Raw genomic sequence first — 16306 nt, forward strand, 5'->3', positions numbered from 1 at the left:
TATATATTATATATGATATAGTATTCCATCATATATAATATATAGTATTCCATCATATATAATATATAATATACTATAGTATTTTATATAGTATATATAATATACTATGTTTAGTATATACTATATACCATATAGTATATAATATGTAATATATATATTGTATATGTAATATATATTATATAGTAATAAATGTATATTATGTAGTATATAATATGTAATATATATTATATACTATATAATATATACTACATATATAATACATAGTATACATATATACATATATAGTATATATGTAGTATATATAATATAGTATATAGTTAATATATAGTATATATTATATACACTATAATATAGTATATATAGTATACGGTATTATATATACTATATATAATATATGTATATATGATGGAATACTACTCAGCCATAAAAAGGAATGAATTAACAGCATTTGCAGTGACCTGGATAAGATTGGAGACTATTATTCTAAGTGAAGTAACTCCGAAATGGAAATCCAAACACCATATGTTCTCACTGATATGTGGGAGCTAAGCTATGAGGATGCAAAGGCAGGCATAAGAATGATACAATGGACTCTGGGGACTTTGGGGGAAGAGTGGGAGGGGACAAGGGATAAAAGACTACAAATATGCTGCAGAGTATGCTGCTTGGGTGATGGGTGCACCAGGAGCTCACAAATCACCACTAAAAAACTTGATCATGTAACTAAATGCCACCTGCTCCCCAACAGCTTATGGAAAAATAAAAAAATTAAAATTAAAAAATAGATATGTCCCAGGAACTTACTAGACAGATAAAAAAGTATTTAGAGAGATAAGCACCTGCATCCTGGGTTGTCTGATTCCAGGGCCAGTTTCTCAAACTCAGTACTGCCTGTTTTCCCTGTCTTAGTAGTAGGCTGTAGGAGATAACATTAGGAATACAGTAATTCCTGGCCTGGTAATGCTGACAGTTTCATAGGAAATACATGTGTAGCAAATTGTGAGACCCCAACAAGGGAAGTACAGTATCAGAGAATGCATCTGCACTTTAAAAAGAGCAGATGAGGGAATACCGACTTTGCTTGTTCTGGGGTCGTGGCAGTCAAGGGGGTCAGACAGTCTTCAGAGAGGAGATAACATTTGAGCTGGGTCTTGAAGAATAAAGAGGAGTTTTTCTGGCTCTAAGGTGGAGGGCATGACTTCAGGCAGAGAAACAGCATCCTCAAATACATAGTGTCATGAAATTGGTGATGGGTGAGATGACCACAAGATTCTAACCATGGTGGACAAGTCAACAGGAAAAGGATCAAGTACAAGAAAGTGAGGGAAGAGCAAGATATAATAGAGTTTGGAGCTTGTTGAAGTGTGTGGGCATTCCAGGTGAAAACGTCCAATTAACAGTGAAATACTACATAATACAGATTTGGAGCTTTTAACAGAGGTGGTAAGTGAGGTACAGATCTTGGAGTCATTCGTGAGTGATGGATGGTTAAACTGGTGAAGGTGGCTGAGATCACCCCGGGGGACATTTAATTTAAGAGGAGCAGATAATGAAGCATAACCCCTTGGAGCCCTGAACTTTAGCTAGCAATCCTGTGGTACAACTAATGCTACTGTTGATCCATAAATGGGTTAAATGGGTTGTTGGAGTTGGCTCAGGACCCTAGCCACCATTTAGAAAAGTTTCTATGTAAAAGGACAGAGTAAGTTCAAGCAACTTAGAATTTAATTTGGGGCCACAAACTGTTTGAAGTTGGAGCTTGGGTGTACTTCTTTTTACATTGCCTAAATATACCTTTTTACTCTATGGCTCAGTGTATTGGAACTCGGAAAGCAATTCCTAGCTTAGCCTGCCTACACATTTTGCAGTTTTACTGCATTTGAGCATATCTTCAGCTGTACTTGGTATTTCAGGCTTCCTTGGTTCATTCGTAATTCCAGTACGATGACATACAACTTGTACAATTAAACAAGCTAGGAGTGACTGTCATGTGCCTGGCACTGTTGAACTGCTGTTTCTTCTCTTCTGCCACTGTGATTAGTACCATAAGGAACTGTGAATGTGGTGAGTTTTTAACTCAAGTAGGGCCTTTTCAGAGAATAATATTGGTGTTAAAGGGGCATTGTTTGCAGTGTTAGGAATATTGATGTGGTGAGGCTCTCACAACCTCTTTCTTGGACCTCTATGTGATATTACAGTAGTCGCCCTTTATCCAAGGCAGGCGTCCCCAAACTACGGCCGGCCTGCGGGCCGCATGCAGCCCCCTGAGGCCATTTATCCAGCCCCCCGCCGCACTTCAGGAAGGGGCACCTCTTTCATTGGTGGTCAGTGAGAGGAGCACAGTATGTGACGGCCCTCCAACGGTCTGAGGGACAGTGAACTGGCACCCTGTGTAAAAAGTTTGGGGACGCCTGATCCAAGGTTTCACTTTCCACAGTTTCTCATGAAATCTTGCACCACCCTACTCTGTCCACTCAGGATGTGAATCCTCCCTTTTTTCAGCATATCTATGCAGTACCTCCTCCTCAGTCACTCAGTAGCCACCTCAGTTGTCAGAGTGCCTGTCAAGGTATTGCAGTGATCATGTACAATTAATCTTTATTTTGCTTATAATGGCCCCAAAGCTGCAAAAGTAGCAATGCTGGCAATTAGCATATGACACCCAGAAGCTATAAAGTACTTCCTTTATGTGAAAAGGTCAAAGTTCTTGATTTAATAAGGAAGAGGGGAGGGGAATCATAAGCTGAGGCTGCTGAGATCTGTAATAAGAGTTAGGTGGCCCAGATTACAAATATGCCGGCTAGCAAGCACCTGCTGGGGTACTTGGAAGAGAGTTCTTTGGAGGGCACTGGCTCCCTTTGACTTCTTTCTCTTAAGCTTGACGCTGACTATTCCTTTCCTGTCCATATGCTCTTTCTTGACACTGGGCAGTTTGAAATTTGATTGACCAGGATTCTGTTTTCTAAATAAACGTCATATTCCAGCCTTGCCTCCCTAAGATGATGCCAAGTCATCTTGATGGAGCAGCACGTCTACCCAAGCTTTGAGTTACGTGTTCACATGCAGTCTCTTGGTTTATTTCCTGGAGCTAAAGAGGTATTATTTCATCAGCCTACCACCTTGTCCCTTCTAGGATCTGTTACATAATCCTCTATTTCAGCCACTTAATCCTGTGAGACCTGCCAGGTCCTTCAGTTTAATTGAGGGATATCGACTAGCCATCCTTTCCTCCAGACACAGTTGCTTCAAGAGTAAACGTGAAGTGAAAAACTGGAGACAAGAGCGATACCTAGGCTTGAGTCATTGTTTGGGTCCCAGCCCAAGGACACTGCTCCTCAGGGCACAATGGAAAGAATCTACATGGTGTTTCCTGTTGGGGGTCAGAGGTGGTTACAAGTAGTCAAACTGATATGCATCTCTTGCACCAGAGGGCAATGTAGTGAGAGATGTATACAGGCGTCTCTGAAAACCTCACATTTAATAAAAGAAAACCTCTTAACGAAGGCCAAAAATGTTAAATGGCTCGAAGATTTCACAGCTAGGAAGTGCCAAGCTGGGATTAGACCCTAATTCCCGACCCCATGGTCTTAACCACAGGGTCAGGCATGTGGGTGGCAGAGGACAAGTGACTGGGAGAGATTTCACAGTGGAAGTGAAAACAGGTGAGCAAGGATAGCGAGGTTTCCTGCAGAAGAAGGTGGGGAATGAAAAACAGCCTGGGTCATAATTCCCCTTAAAGATACAGCTTCACGGACTTCCGTGGCAGAAAAACTCAGTTACCCAAGTGGGGAGCACATAGCTAAACTCCTCTTCTCCTTTGCTTCTTTGATGCTCTCAGAACTGCTGTGAAGACTTTCCTTGAAAAACAAAGCTCCCCGCATTGCATTCCTGGGAGCTGTCAAAGAAACAGCCTTTCATAAGCGCTCCAGCACCTCTGATAACTAGATACTCGGGGGGGGGGGGGGGGGGGACTTGGAGAATCCTTAATGTCTCTATTTTTTTGGTTTGCCTTGTTCCTGGGACCGCCAGGACGCTAGCAATCCACTTAGACATTGAAACTGTGCCAAGGCCAAGGCTTAGGTAGAAACAAATGAATATATCCTTGTCACTGACCCGGCTTTAGCAGCGTGCCCCGCAACATCCCAAGTGCCCCGTGGGCTTCCTCCCACCTGCCTGCCTGCTTCCTTTCCAAGAGGCTAAGCAGACACCACGCGAGCGTGTGCGCGCTGGGCACAGAACCCCTGTCGGAGGAGTTTCAGGCAGGAGTGGAAGCGGCTGGGCGTGGGGGCAGCAACGGCGCCACCCAGCACGGTGGGGGGAGTCAGGCTTGTCAGAGCCGGAGCGCGTCACCGTCGCCGAGAGAGACGCCGCGCTGCCCAATAGGCGGAGGCGCTTCCTAGCAGCCTGGTGGGAGCAGAGATAGAAAAGTGCCCCAACAAGCCCGGAGCTGGCGTGCCGAGCGCGGGCTGGTGGCGGGCGGCGCGGTGCTCCGCGGGTCCGGGCTCCCTGGTCCGCGGGACCGCCCTGCGCGCTCTGCGCCCCGCGCCCCGGCTGTGCGCTCGGAGCCCGGCGGGCAGGGTCGCCCGGCCCGCAGGCTCCCAGGGGTGGGGGTGGCTCCTGCAAAATGGTCCCTCACCTCATACTGCTCTGCCTCCTCCCCTTGGTGCGAGCCACCGAGCCCCACGGGGGCCGGGACGACGAACAGAGCCTCGAAGCGGCCCTGGCCGTGGCCAACGCCTCGCACTTCTCCTGGAACAACTACACCTTCTCCGACTGGCAGAACTTTGTGGGCAGGAGGCGCTACGGCGCCGAGTCCCAGAACCCCACGGTGAAAGCCCTGCTCATCGTGGCTTACTCCTTCATCATCGTCTTCTCACTCTTTGGCAACGTCCTGGTCTGTCATGTCATCTTCAAGAACCAGCGAATGCACTCGGCCACCAGCCTCTTCATCGTCAACCTGGCCGTCGCCGACATCATGATCACGCTGCTCAACACCCCTTTCACTTTGGTAAGGGGCCCGCCGCCTGCCGCCCCACCTTGTGTTCCTCCCCCTCTCCTCTCTCAGTTCCCTCGCCTCCCTCTGCCGTTCTGTGTCTCTCTGTGGGTCGCCACTTCTCTCTCCACGTCTGTTTCTTTCCTCCTCATTTCTCCTCTCTGCATCTGTCTTCCTGTCCTAGTCTCTTTTCTCTGTCATCTCAGTTCTTGTCTCTCTCCTGTTTTTCTTAGTCTCTTTCAGTCTCTGTCTCGCTCTCTGAAGTCTTTCCGTCTCTCTTCTCCATCTCTGTCTCTGAGTGTTCTCATCTTTTTTCTTTGTCTCCCTATTTGTCTCTGTCTCCTCACTTTATTGCTTTTTCTTCTTGTCAGTCTCTCTGTGATTTTGTTTTTCTATTCTCTTTCCTCTCCTCTCCCCACCTCTCCTCTCTTCTTCTCTCTCCCCTGCCCCACTCTCTGATTCCTTCCCACTTTTTTCTGTCTCATCACCTTCTAAGCCAGAGCTTCTGGGGCAGTGGCATTGAGTCAATGGTTTGAGTGTCTGCAGCCAGCTGAAATGAATGACCGTTTCCTGTTTCATCTCACTGGGTCTGGGCTAGCTTGATAATTGAGCAGTGAATCAGTGACCCTGAAATGTCAGCAGAGATGTCCCCCTCCTCTGAAGTGCAGCCTATTCAGTGCCCACCAGAACCCATGGGTTGCTGCTTTATGCTACAGCTGAAATATCAGACAATTGCTAATTATTCATGGAACATTAAGTGCATTTTCCTAGACCACTTATTTAAAGTGCATTTCCCTTCTGTGGTTTGATAATAAGGCTGTGTTTGAGGTTTGTATTGAGGAAGAATTGAGGGAAGGTGGGCTTGGGCCCCAGAGATGGGGCAGGCTGGGGGCATTTTGCACATCGGCAGCTGATGGGATTCCTCCCCAAGCCCTGGCCACTTAGCATTGGTGGTGTCCTGCTGTGACCCGGGAGTGTCGCTCTCATGGATGATTTGGGACTGTGAGGGTGATGACTGAGCAACCATAGTGACAGTTATACTGCATGTTTCTCTAGTGTGTTATAGTTTTTCTTTTTTTGGAATAACTTTGTTATTTGAGTGATTACCAGTGCAGTAATCTATTAATCCCTCTCTGTCTCTCTCCCCACCCTCTCTCTCTCATACACACATAACCACATATAACAGACAAGTAAAAAACACAGGATGATCCCCCATAAGTGCATCCACCTGGGTGAACATCCTTCCAGACCTTATACTGAAAAATTACGCTCACATTCTCTTTCTAGTCCTCACCTATTAGAATATTACTCACATTTTGCAGATGAGAAAACTAGGGCACAGAGAGGATCAGTCCCTCGTCCAAAGCCACCTGACCAGTAATTGGCAGAGCCAGGATGAGAATTCCATCCCCTAACTCAAGTCCAGAGGTCGTTCCAACTAAGCCAGCCAGCTGGGAGTGATGGACACTCTTGAATCATATTTAGCTTCTGCTACTCCAAACCCTGGACTTGTTCTGATCTCCTTTCAGCCTACATCTAACGTACTGATGGCTGCTCAATATCCCCTGGGCATTACCCAAGGATGAGCAGACTTGCAAATACTCCCTTTCTCCCTGGATGTCTCAAAGCACAAGACAACAGCATCCTGGCTCCCTTCGGCCCCTCCCTTGGTTTCTGTTCTAAGAACCCACAATGGTGTGGCTGGGCTGGACCACCCAGGTTGGGAACTTGGAAGCCACAGAATGTGGTCCTTTTTTGCCGCTGCCCAGAGCCAGGATACAGGGCTGGATCAGCAGCAGACACAAGAAGGGGTAGGGAGACCACGAACTCAATGACAGGCTATACCTGAGAGCTGGCAATGCCTGCCCCAGAGAATCTTCTACAAGAGAAGGGATGTCAACGTCTTAAGAACCCAGCACCCCCTCTAGTATGAGCCAAAGCAGCTTAGCCTTGAACCTGACTCATCAAGATCCCCCCAGTCCAAACTCTAATTACAGGTTATAAGGTGCCGGCAGGTAGGAAAGGGCACAGGCCCCCCAGCTAGGACAGGCACCCCTGTCTTTAGCTGATTGGCAACAATATCCTTCCTCTCTGATCTCCCTTCTTAACCACTTCATCTACTGCAGTCAGCATGAAGCCCAGCTCTGAATGATGGAGAGAAAAACAGACAATTACCGACAGTTCCCGTGGTAGACAGAGATGTACACAGAATGTAGTAGATCCTGGAGTGAGGGGCTCTTTCATTCTGACCCATCAGAGTCCCATGAAAGGGTCAAAGGAGACTACAAAGAATGTGACATTTCCACGAGACCTGGCTGAGTAGGAATTTCCCAGGTCAAGATGAACACTTAGTGCAGACAGAGGGACCAGGGAGAACAAAGGCCTCGAAGCATCGAAGTTCATGGTGTGTTGAGGGAACATTGAGTGGCTCAATGAGGCTGGAGCAGCAGGAAGCAATGGAGGAGTGGGCAGGGGAGGGGGAAGCGGGGGTGGCCAGAGAGGAAGGCGGGGCCAGGTTGTGAAGGGGCCTGGATGCTCTGTCCCACCAAGAGCCAGGATGCTTCCAAGCAGGAGGGTGACAACAATCTGATTGTGGTTAGCAGAAATGCTGTCAGCAGTGTGAAGGCTCAATTCTAAGGGAACAAACCCAGAGAATGAGGAAAGCTGTTCAGAGGCTGTAATAGTCCAGGGGAGAGATGACGAGGTATCCCACGAGGCCCACGGCTTTAGCACTGAAGAAGAGGGAACAGTTTTAAAAATAGAGGCAAAACTGGTTAGATTTGGTAATTCCAATGTGGGAAATGAGAAGGAGGAGTAGCTGGAGATCTCTAGCTCTGTATTGTTACTGAACTGCTCAACAGCCTCAATGGCTCCTCCCTGACTTCCACAAAGAGAGTAAAATCCCTGGTCTGTTGTCCTAGTTTCAAGATCTGGCCAGACTTGTGATGACTCTCGTTCACACACTCCAGACAAACCAATCCACTCCTTATTCCCCAAACAGGTCCTGGAACTTCTGATCTAGTGCCAGTGCCTTTTGTCCTCATCCCCACATGCACAAATCCCTCCTCAGTTTAAATGTCTCATATGTCGTAAGAATGGCGATTGATAGCGTTAAGTACTTGCTATGTACTAGGCACGTTGTACCTCCTTTACATGTGTTATCAATCTTGAATGTTTTAACAACCATGTGAAAAGGGTTAGCCCATTTTACAGATGAGGAAAGTGGGGCTCAGAGGGCCCATTGTCTTGCCCAAGGTCACAGTGCTCAGTGGCAAACGCTGCTGTAAGTCACTATGTTACAGTCCTTCTCTCGGGCTGACTTGCTCTATATCTATGCTTCTGTGCCTCGGCCCACTCCCATCCCTGTCTGATGGCCCCATTGGCTTTTTGTCTGGGTCTCTACAGAGCATTGATTACTTTCTATCTTGCACTTGAGTTATTTGAGCCCTCCTCTGCCCTGGCTGCAAACTCCTTAATCAAAATCAATGCTTGATCTCTCTCAGGCATGGGACGTTACACACAGGAGCTGCTCAAGTACTAATTGAATGAGTAAGTAGTGCTGGGTGATGTGGGATAAGGACCAGGCCTGCTTCTAGAGCCCTACACAGTTTGGGGAGCTTGTCTTCTCTCCCCAGACCTGTCCACACCTTTCCAGGTCCCTGGGTCTCCTCCCCAGATGAAGACTTACAAGGCCAGTTTAGCCAAGATTTGCCAGCACAGCCAACATGCTCTGTTGTGACAATTCAGATGTTTCTCTCACACTAGAGTGAACTTGTGTGGACCAAGAATGAATTTTATGACTGCACATAAAAATAGCAACTATTTACTTCTAATAATAGAACAATCTGCCAGACATTGTGTTTTACCCTTTACAGACACTGAAAAAATTTAAACCATATGCTAAGCCTATAAGGCAGAGGTTTTCGAGGGGTTTTTTTTTTTTTTTGCAAATGAAACTGAGGTTCAGGTTACCTATTTTGCCCAAGGCCTCACAGCAAGAAGCTATTAGAGGTGGGCCTGTCTCCTAACGTCTTTGGGCTCATCTCCAGGTTCGCTTTGTGAACAGCACGTGGGTGTTTGGGAAGGGCATGTGCCACGTCAGCCGCTTCGCCCAGTACTGCTCCCTGCACGTCTCAGCCCTGACGCTGACCGCCATTGCAGTGGACCGCCACCAGGTGAGGGCACCTACCTCTAATGCCCTGCTCCTCCCTCTCTTGCTTCCCTTTTCCAGGAAGTTGCAGGGGCTCTGAAGACACGGTTTTAGCCCAGTTTTTCAGTGAGTATCTTGGTATTCTTCTTGATCAACATGAACACATAGGTTACGGATATTAAACCCTTTGTCCTAAGGGTCACAAAAAGTTATTCTTTGTTGATCCGATGAAGACTCATTGCTGGCATTTTTCTGTCTCAGAAATTAGTGAGCTTGTTTTGAGGATAGAAAAGCAAACCTGGAAAACCACAGGAAAGGAGAGAGGAGTAATTGCGGGTTAGAGACAACATTTATCTTTGAAATGCCATAATTTTGTAAGAATCAACTCTTAATTTATGTTGCAGGTGCTTTAGTGTAAAGTGTGAAAAGTTTGCATATAAATATTTCCTGTCTTTTCTTAACCATCTCCCTTCATTTATCTAGAAGGACTTCGGATTACCTTTACCTGGCCTGTGCTTACCCCAGATTAATGTAGCCGAGTGTTGACCATGGGCTAAGGTTGAGTCTGAAGAATGGGGGCTAAGCCTTGCTCATTTTGACCATGTTGCTGCAACATATACCCCAACAAGGGTCTCTGTCCCAAGGCCAACAGAGACCTTGAGAAGTGCTTGGAGCAGGCGTCCCCAGACTTTTTACACAGGGGGCCAGTTCACTGTCCCTCAGACCGTTGGAGGGTCGCCACATACTGTGCTCCTCTCACTGACCACCAATGAAAGAGGTGCCCCTTCCTGAAGTGCGGCGGGGGGGCGGATAAATGGCCTCAGGGGGCCGCATGCAGCCCGCGGGCCATAGTTTGGGGACGCCTGGCTTGGAGCCTCTGGCCCAGGCTGCCACTCCCTTCAGCAATCTGAACACAGGAGTGTGAGGGGCAGAGATGGCTGAATCCAGAACAGAGGTGTGCTGGCAGCTTCTGAAGTCTCATTGCTTCTTCTTATAAAACCTTGAAAACATTGAGAGGAATAAAAAAAATTCAGGACACAGCCAGAAGGTCCAGTGTGTTCTGGGATGGCATTTAGAGGTGGTGGCAGCTCTTCCTCACCTCTTCTTCCTGACCCTGGACTCACCTATCCCAAAATGCCTTTTTCAAAACATAATGTTTCTCATTTTGATATGAGAATGGTTTAAAATCCCTAAGTCTTTATTTAAACCTTTTGGGAGAATTGATTGGCATTCAGTAGCAACTCTAAGATGCATTTCAGCTTGAAGCCTGTAACATTGATTTTATTATAGGTGTATGAGAGCTGGGCCCTCGTGCAATTTTGGTAACGGCTTTCATAAACATGCCGGGAGCTTACACATAAGTATCCATGCAGCTTCCCAGGATGAGTGATGAGAATGGCCTCTTCCTGTCTGTCAGCTCAGACCTTATCAGAGTCCATCACAACCTAAGGGGTCTAGAATCATGGGAAGATGAATGCAGGTCCTGAGGAGGTGGGACTGACTGTGGGTTTGCTCCTCTCCCAGACTTGCTCTGGTGCCATGTGAACAGCCTTCCTCCCGGACCTTCCTGGTCCTCTCACCGGCCCCTGGTTCAGCCTGAGTATGACCAGCATGAGGCAGATGTATGACCTGCCTGAGTATGACCTGCCTGGGGTCTCTAAATCCAGAAGACCCTTTCTTTCCACCTCTGGAGGTGGGCTATTAGGTGGGGCTTGGTTGGGCTTCCTCTCCTTCAGCAGCTACCTGGTATAGCTCAGGGGCTCAGTAATGAACGTAAGTGGTACTTGACTTTATCAATAGGGCCTGCCTTATGTGACAAGTGAGCCATGCCATCCAGATTGCTTTTTATATATTTATGTAATTTTAAAAATTATTATGAGGCAGGGTCTCACTGTGTTGCCCAGGGTGGTCTAGAACCCCTGGGCTCAAGGGATCCTTCTGCCTCAGCCTCCCAAAGTGCTGGGATTACAGGTGTGAGCTCCTGCACCTGGCCCAGATTTCTGATTTGTTTCAAAACGTCTTCAGTTAATGATGCGGTTTGCTTGTTTTCCAGGTCATTATGCATCCCTTGAAACCCCGGATCTCAATCACAAAGGGTGTCATCTACATCGCTGTCATCTGGACCATGGCTACGTTCTTTTCACTCCCACACGCTATCTGCCAGAAATTATTTACCTTCAAATACAGGTGAGATGAATTCGTAGCGATCCGCCTGGGCACTCGTGTCTTCTCCCGAGTCAGGCTCAACCAAGGGATACCTGAGGCCGCCAGGAGCTCACAACTCTGAGTAACTAGGATCTGCCTCACCGAGCCCTTCTCTGCCTCGCTCCCATCCTCTTACCTCCTGGTCCATGCCTATCCTCTACATTTTGTCTGCTTGCTTTCTTCTTTAGCTTCTTCCTTATTCTCTTTCCGGATTCTCTGCAAGTACAAAGCGGTAATTATCAGCTTCTGTCACCAGGATGCTGTACTCACACAGCCTGAGATGTGAGTCACCAAGGCCTTGTGGAAAAGGAGCAAAGTGTAAATCCTTTCACACTAACTACAAACAAAATCTGCATGCCTGCCTGCCCCTGAGGCAGGCTTCTCTACCTCTCTGACCTCCTGCATGTTTATCATAGTTCTCACTGAATGAGAATGGCTTTCTTTCAACACTCAGTTTTTTAAAGCTTAAACTGGTTCATTAGGGGATCTCCCTACTGGACTGTCAGTTTGGAAAGAACTGGCCGTTTCCTTGTTATCTTGGTGATCCCAACACTTAGCTTACTGTCTCCACGTAACAAGCCCTTGGTACGTATTTACTGAATGAATGAATGATCTCAGAGTGATTTTCTTTTTTGAGACATCTTGCTCTGTTGCCCAGGCTGGAGTGCAATGGCAGGATCTCAGCTCACTGCAACCTGCGCCACCTGGGTTCAAGCAATTCTCCTGCCTCATCCTCCCAAGTAGCTGGGATTATAGGCACTCACCACCACACCCAACTTATTTTTTGTATTTTTAGTAGAGACGGGGTTTCACCATGTTGGCCAGGCTGGTCTTGAACTCCTGACCTCAGGTGATCCACCCACCTCGGCCTCCCAAAGTTCTGGGATTATAGGTGTGAGCCACTGTGCCCAGTCTTTTAGAGTGATTTTTGTCATTTGTTGTTTTAGATGAGATTCTTTAGAGACAGGTATTGCGGTAAAGGCAGGTACACCTGCAAGGGGCTAATTGAGGCAGTGCTCCCAGGAGCAATCGGAAAGAGAGTGGCAGAGGCTGGACGGGGACCAGGAAGAGACCAAGGAAGGGTGTGACTTCAGGGGAAGCTGCCCCTGCTCCACAGGGAGCTCTGGAGAAGACTGACAGTACAGAGTTTGCCTCACCTCGAGGCCAGGGAGCTGGGCTTTCCTATTCCTCCATCTCTCAGTCTTTTGTTACAGGTCTCCCTAGGAAAATTGGAAACTCCTGGTCACTTACGGCTATAGTGAATCTGAGGGAAGGGGCTTGAGTGACCTTAGGGGAGTCCTAAGCACTAGAAGATGGCAAGTACCAGCTGTTTCTTGTGGGAGGGCAGGGCTTAGTTCTCCAACAATCAAAGGGGTTCTGAGGGAATCCAGGGGGTGTCTGCCACAGGAACCATGCGCCACCGCATCTATAACATGCGCACACATGCACACACACACACACACACACACACACCTGTGACAAAATCAGGGTTAAGAGAAACAAACCCAGAAGGCAGAATTCAACTAATTTATAAAGGCCCCCTCCAGGAATTCTAGGATTGTGAAATGAATCACACACCTAGACCCCCCAACATCCAAACTGCCCTTCTACCTTTCCATACGGAAGACTTTTTTTCCCCAACAAAAAATAAAGGAAGTTTCCTCTCTCTTTTGTTAGTGATAGCCACCAGCACGTAGAACTAGCGCCCCAAGCCACATGGGCATTCCTTAAAAGGCTGAAGAGGACTGGGGTACATTCCATATAAAATAAGGACTTTTTCTGTGAGTGGCTGAAGGGAATGTTAGTTCAGCCTTTACCACTCATATGCTCAAGACCCATCATTTCTTTGTTCATGACTTAGTTTTCCCTTTAAAACTGAAAAGTTTTCCCTTTTAAATGGAAAAGTCTAAGAGTTCTTCAAGGATGCGTTTTCAACCTGAGAACATGAGTGTTTCATTCATTTATTCAACAAATATTTATTGGGTTTCTACTATGAGTATAACACAAGATTAAGAGAACACAGAGAAATTCAGGTGTATTATTTACCTCTGTGCAATTTTCAGCCTAGTTGGGGAGGAAGAAATGTCATCAGATAATTAGGCTACAGCATCAAAAGTGCTATATTAGATGGACGTACCAGAAGCCTGGTGGAAGGAGAGGTCATTGCTTCTTGGGATGAAGGCTTTCCACACTAATATCCCCCCTCTGTTAACTCTCCCTGCCTTCCGGCTTCCTGCCCCCAGCGAGGACATTGTGCGCTCCCTCTGCCTGCCGGACTTCCCTGAGCCGGCTGACCTCTTCTGGAAGTACCTGGACTTGGCCACCTTCATCCTACTCTACATCCTGCCCCTCTTCATCATCTCTGTGGCCTACGCTCGTGTGGCCAAGAAACTGTGGCTGTGTAACACGATTGGCGATGTGACCACAGAGCAGTACCTTGCCCTGCGGCGCAAAAAGAAGAAGACCATCAAGATGCTGATGCTGGTGGTGGTCCTCTTCGCCCTGTGCTGGTTCCCCCTCAACTGCTATGTCCTCCTGTTGTCCAGCAAGGTCATCCGCACCAACAATGCCCTCTACTTTGCCTTCCACTGGTTTGCCATGAGCAGCACCTGCTACAACCCTTTCATATACTGCTGGCTGAACGAGAACTTCAGGACTGAGCTAAAGGCATTACTGAACATGTGCCAAAGACCTCCTAAGCCTCGGGAGGAGAGGCTGCCCTCCCCGGTTCCTTCTTTCAGGGTGGCCTGGACAGAGAAGAGTGATGGCCAGAGGGCTCCCCTCACCAGTAACCTCCTGGCCACCTCCCAACTCCAGTCTGGGAAGACAGATCTGTCATCTGTGGAACCCATTGTGACGATGAGTTAGAGGAGGTAGGAAAGAGGCAATGGGAGGGGTCTATCTCCATCTGAGAAAGAGAACCCTGTTCTCACACACGATCTTGACAGTGCTGGAAACACACTCCTGCAGAAGCTGTAGGACTCTTCACTTCTTAGGAAACTATCCAGCCTCCTAGCCCCATGTGATGTGAAAATTAAAAGGCACCACCAACTAGACATGTGTTCATAAATTTCCATCTAAGAAATACTTGGAGGTATAGCAGCCTGGATCTCTGAGGAAGTGGACGGAGGACAACTTTGGCCCAGATAGGGGCTGAATCATTCAACTGCCTCCATCTGTGAGGCAGCTGCTGCCTTACAGCCTTTCCTACTGCTGAGCGTCCCAAAGGGAGACCTGAATCATGCTTTGGGTATGGTGACCCAGATGCACAGAGCTCTGCTTGAAACAGGTGCACAGGCCAGGGAAATGCCAGCAAGCCAGAGCTGGCATGGAGATTTTCATGCCTCACTTTCTGGAGTCACTAGGCCATGAAGAATCACAAGTCTTCAGTGGCCTCGCAGTATCCAGACAAGAAAGGACCAGCTTGGGTTCCTTAAAACAAAGGGAAATTATTATTGCCACTTAGAAAAATTCAGAAAAAGCAAATACACACACACACACGCAATCACTCTCTTATCCCATCAATTTGTGATAACATCTGTGAACATGCTGTGGCTCTATCTGCAATATTTTCCTTTGTGTGTGTGTGTGCATGTTTGCATGAACTTTTTTTTTTCATTTACACTTTTTCATTTAGATTGTAATGATAAGAAACAGGGGCACAGCAAAATATTTCTGACCACCTTTCCCAGGGGTGTCCACCAGAAGAGTTGAAGAGGTGAGAAAACCCAAGTGAAGCCTGTCACCATGCAGGCAGAACTGGCCCTTATTGTAGACAGTGGTGGGAAGGGCCTGACTCACATGCTCCTCCTCAGAGCAGCCTCAAGATGAACCAGGGAATCAAACTCAACCAGGAGGCATAAGATTCCTTCTCCCCCTCAATCACGCAAAAGCAAAAGGTGGTGAAAAATTGTTCTGTTTTCACAAGAGATGAGGGAGCAGACTTTCCAATATGCTGAACGTAATTGTGCTTAGACACCTCATCCTTCCAAGCTGTCTAGACAGGTCGCTTCTCTGTGTTGTCTGAATAATGAGGGTTCTTGCTATCGACATCATTTTAGTGGTTCAGGTGTCACTTTCGCTTTCAGAAACCTGTGGAATCCTTAAGAAACCTTAATACTTAAGGGTCTAACTTGCCAGAGAAATCTCATTCCAAGGACTGATTGTTTTTTATCACCTTCCTGAGTGGCTCACTGTGTCACCAGAAAATAGACCTGTCAGGCAGAATCCAGCTTAATTCACCTGCTCTAAACAATCGCTGCTGTCACACTGGTTTAGCCCTGGTTTATAGGTTTCCTCCTAGCACCAGATAAACCCTGAAAGCAAAGCATGGATATGAGCTCAGTAGGAAACTAAGGTTTGAGGGAGAAAGAGTTTGTCACTTAGACCTCTTGGCTGTTCGTTGAAACTGAACTTGGTCACATCATCTGCTTCCATATAATGAACTATGAGGGTTCATTATCCTAGTTTCTCTATCTATGAAGATGGCTGAAAATTTTCAAGACACTAAATTTTGAAAACTCACTTACTGAATTATGGACAAAAATGTGACTTTCGTTGGGCAGAAAGAGTCTTCTAAGCGCACAGGGATCCCCACATGGATTTTTCAGGACAAATGGCTCATGTGTCTGTACTTATTGTCTCTGCTGTGTCAAGAAGTAGCTAATGATTTCATCTGAATGTTGCCATAGAAGGTCTGTGAACCAGAATGAGACAAGGCAGCAGGGATACAGGTTTGTCCTGCTCTGGGAAGCATGGAGGATGTTGCCCTTCCCTCCTCTCCGAGAGTGTCTAGGAATATAGAAGCTCCTTGACTTACATCTCAGTAAACCCATGGTAAGTCAAAAATATTGGAAGTGGACAATGCATCGAATACACCCAACCTACTGAACAGCGTAGCTTAGCCAAGCCTACCTTAAATGTGCTAAGAACACTTCTATTAGTCTACAGTTGGGCAA

The 16306-nt window shown here is 47.0% G+C and overlaps 1 protein-coding gene across 1 annotated transcript; it reads left to right on the forward strand.

The window, feature by feature from the left end:
* The first annotated feature begins 4562 nt into the window (after positions 1-4562).
* On the forward strand, positions 4563-15881 carry GPR83 (G protein-coupled receptor 83). The gene is made up of 4 exons (XM_003941504.4): positions 4563-5008; positions 9043-9168; positions 11197-11330; positions 13592-15881. Exons 1-4 carry the CDS (start codon positions 4625-4627, stop codon positions 14214-14216), a joined length of 1269 nt encoding a protein of 422 aa, XP_003941553.2. The 5' UTR covers positions 4563-4624; the 3' UTR covers positions 14217-15881.
* The last annotated feature ends 425 nt before the right edge of the window (positions 15882-16306 follow it).

Source organism: Saimiri boliviensis, chromosome 6, assembly GCF_048565385.1.
Source record: "Saimiri boliviensis isolate mSaiBol1 chromosome 6, mSaiBol1.pri, whole genome shotgun sequence".
In the NCBI taxonomy this organism is placed as follows: Eukaryota; Metazoa; Chordata; class Mammalia; order Primates; family Cebidae; genus Saimiri; species Saimiri boliviensis.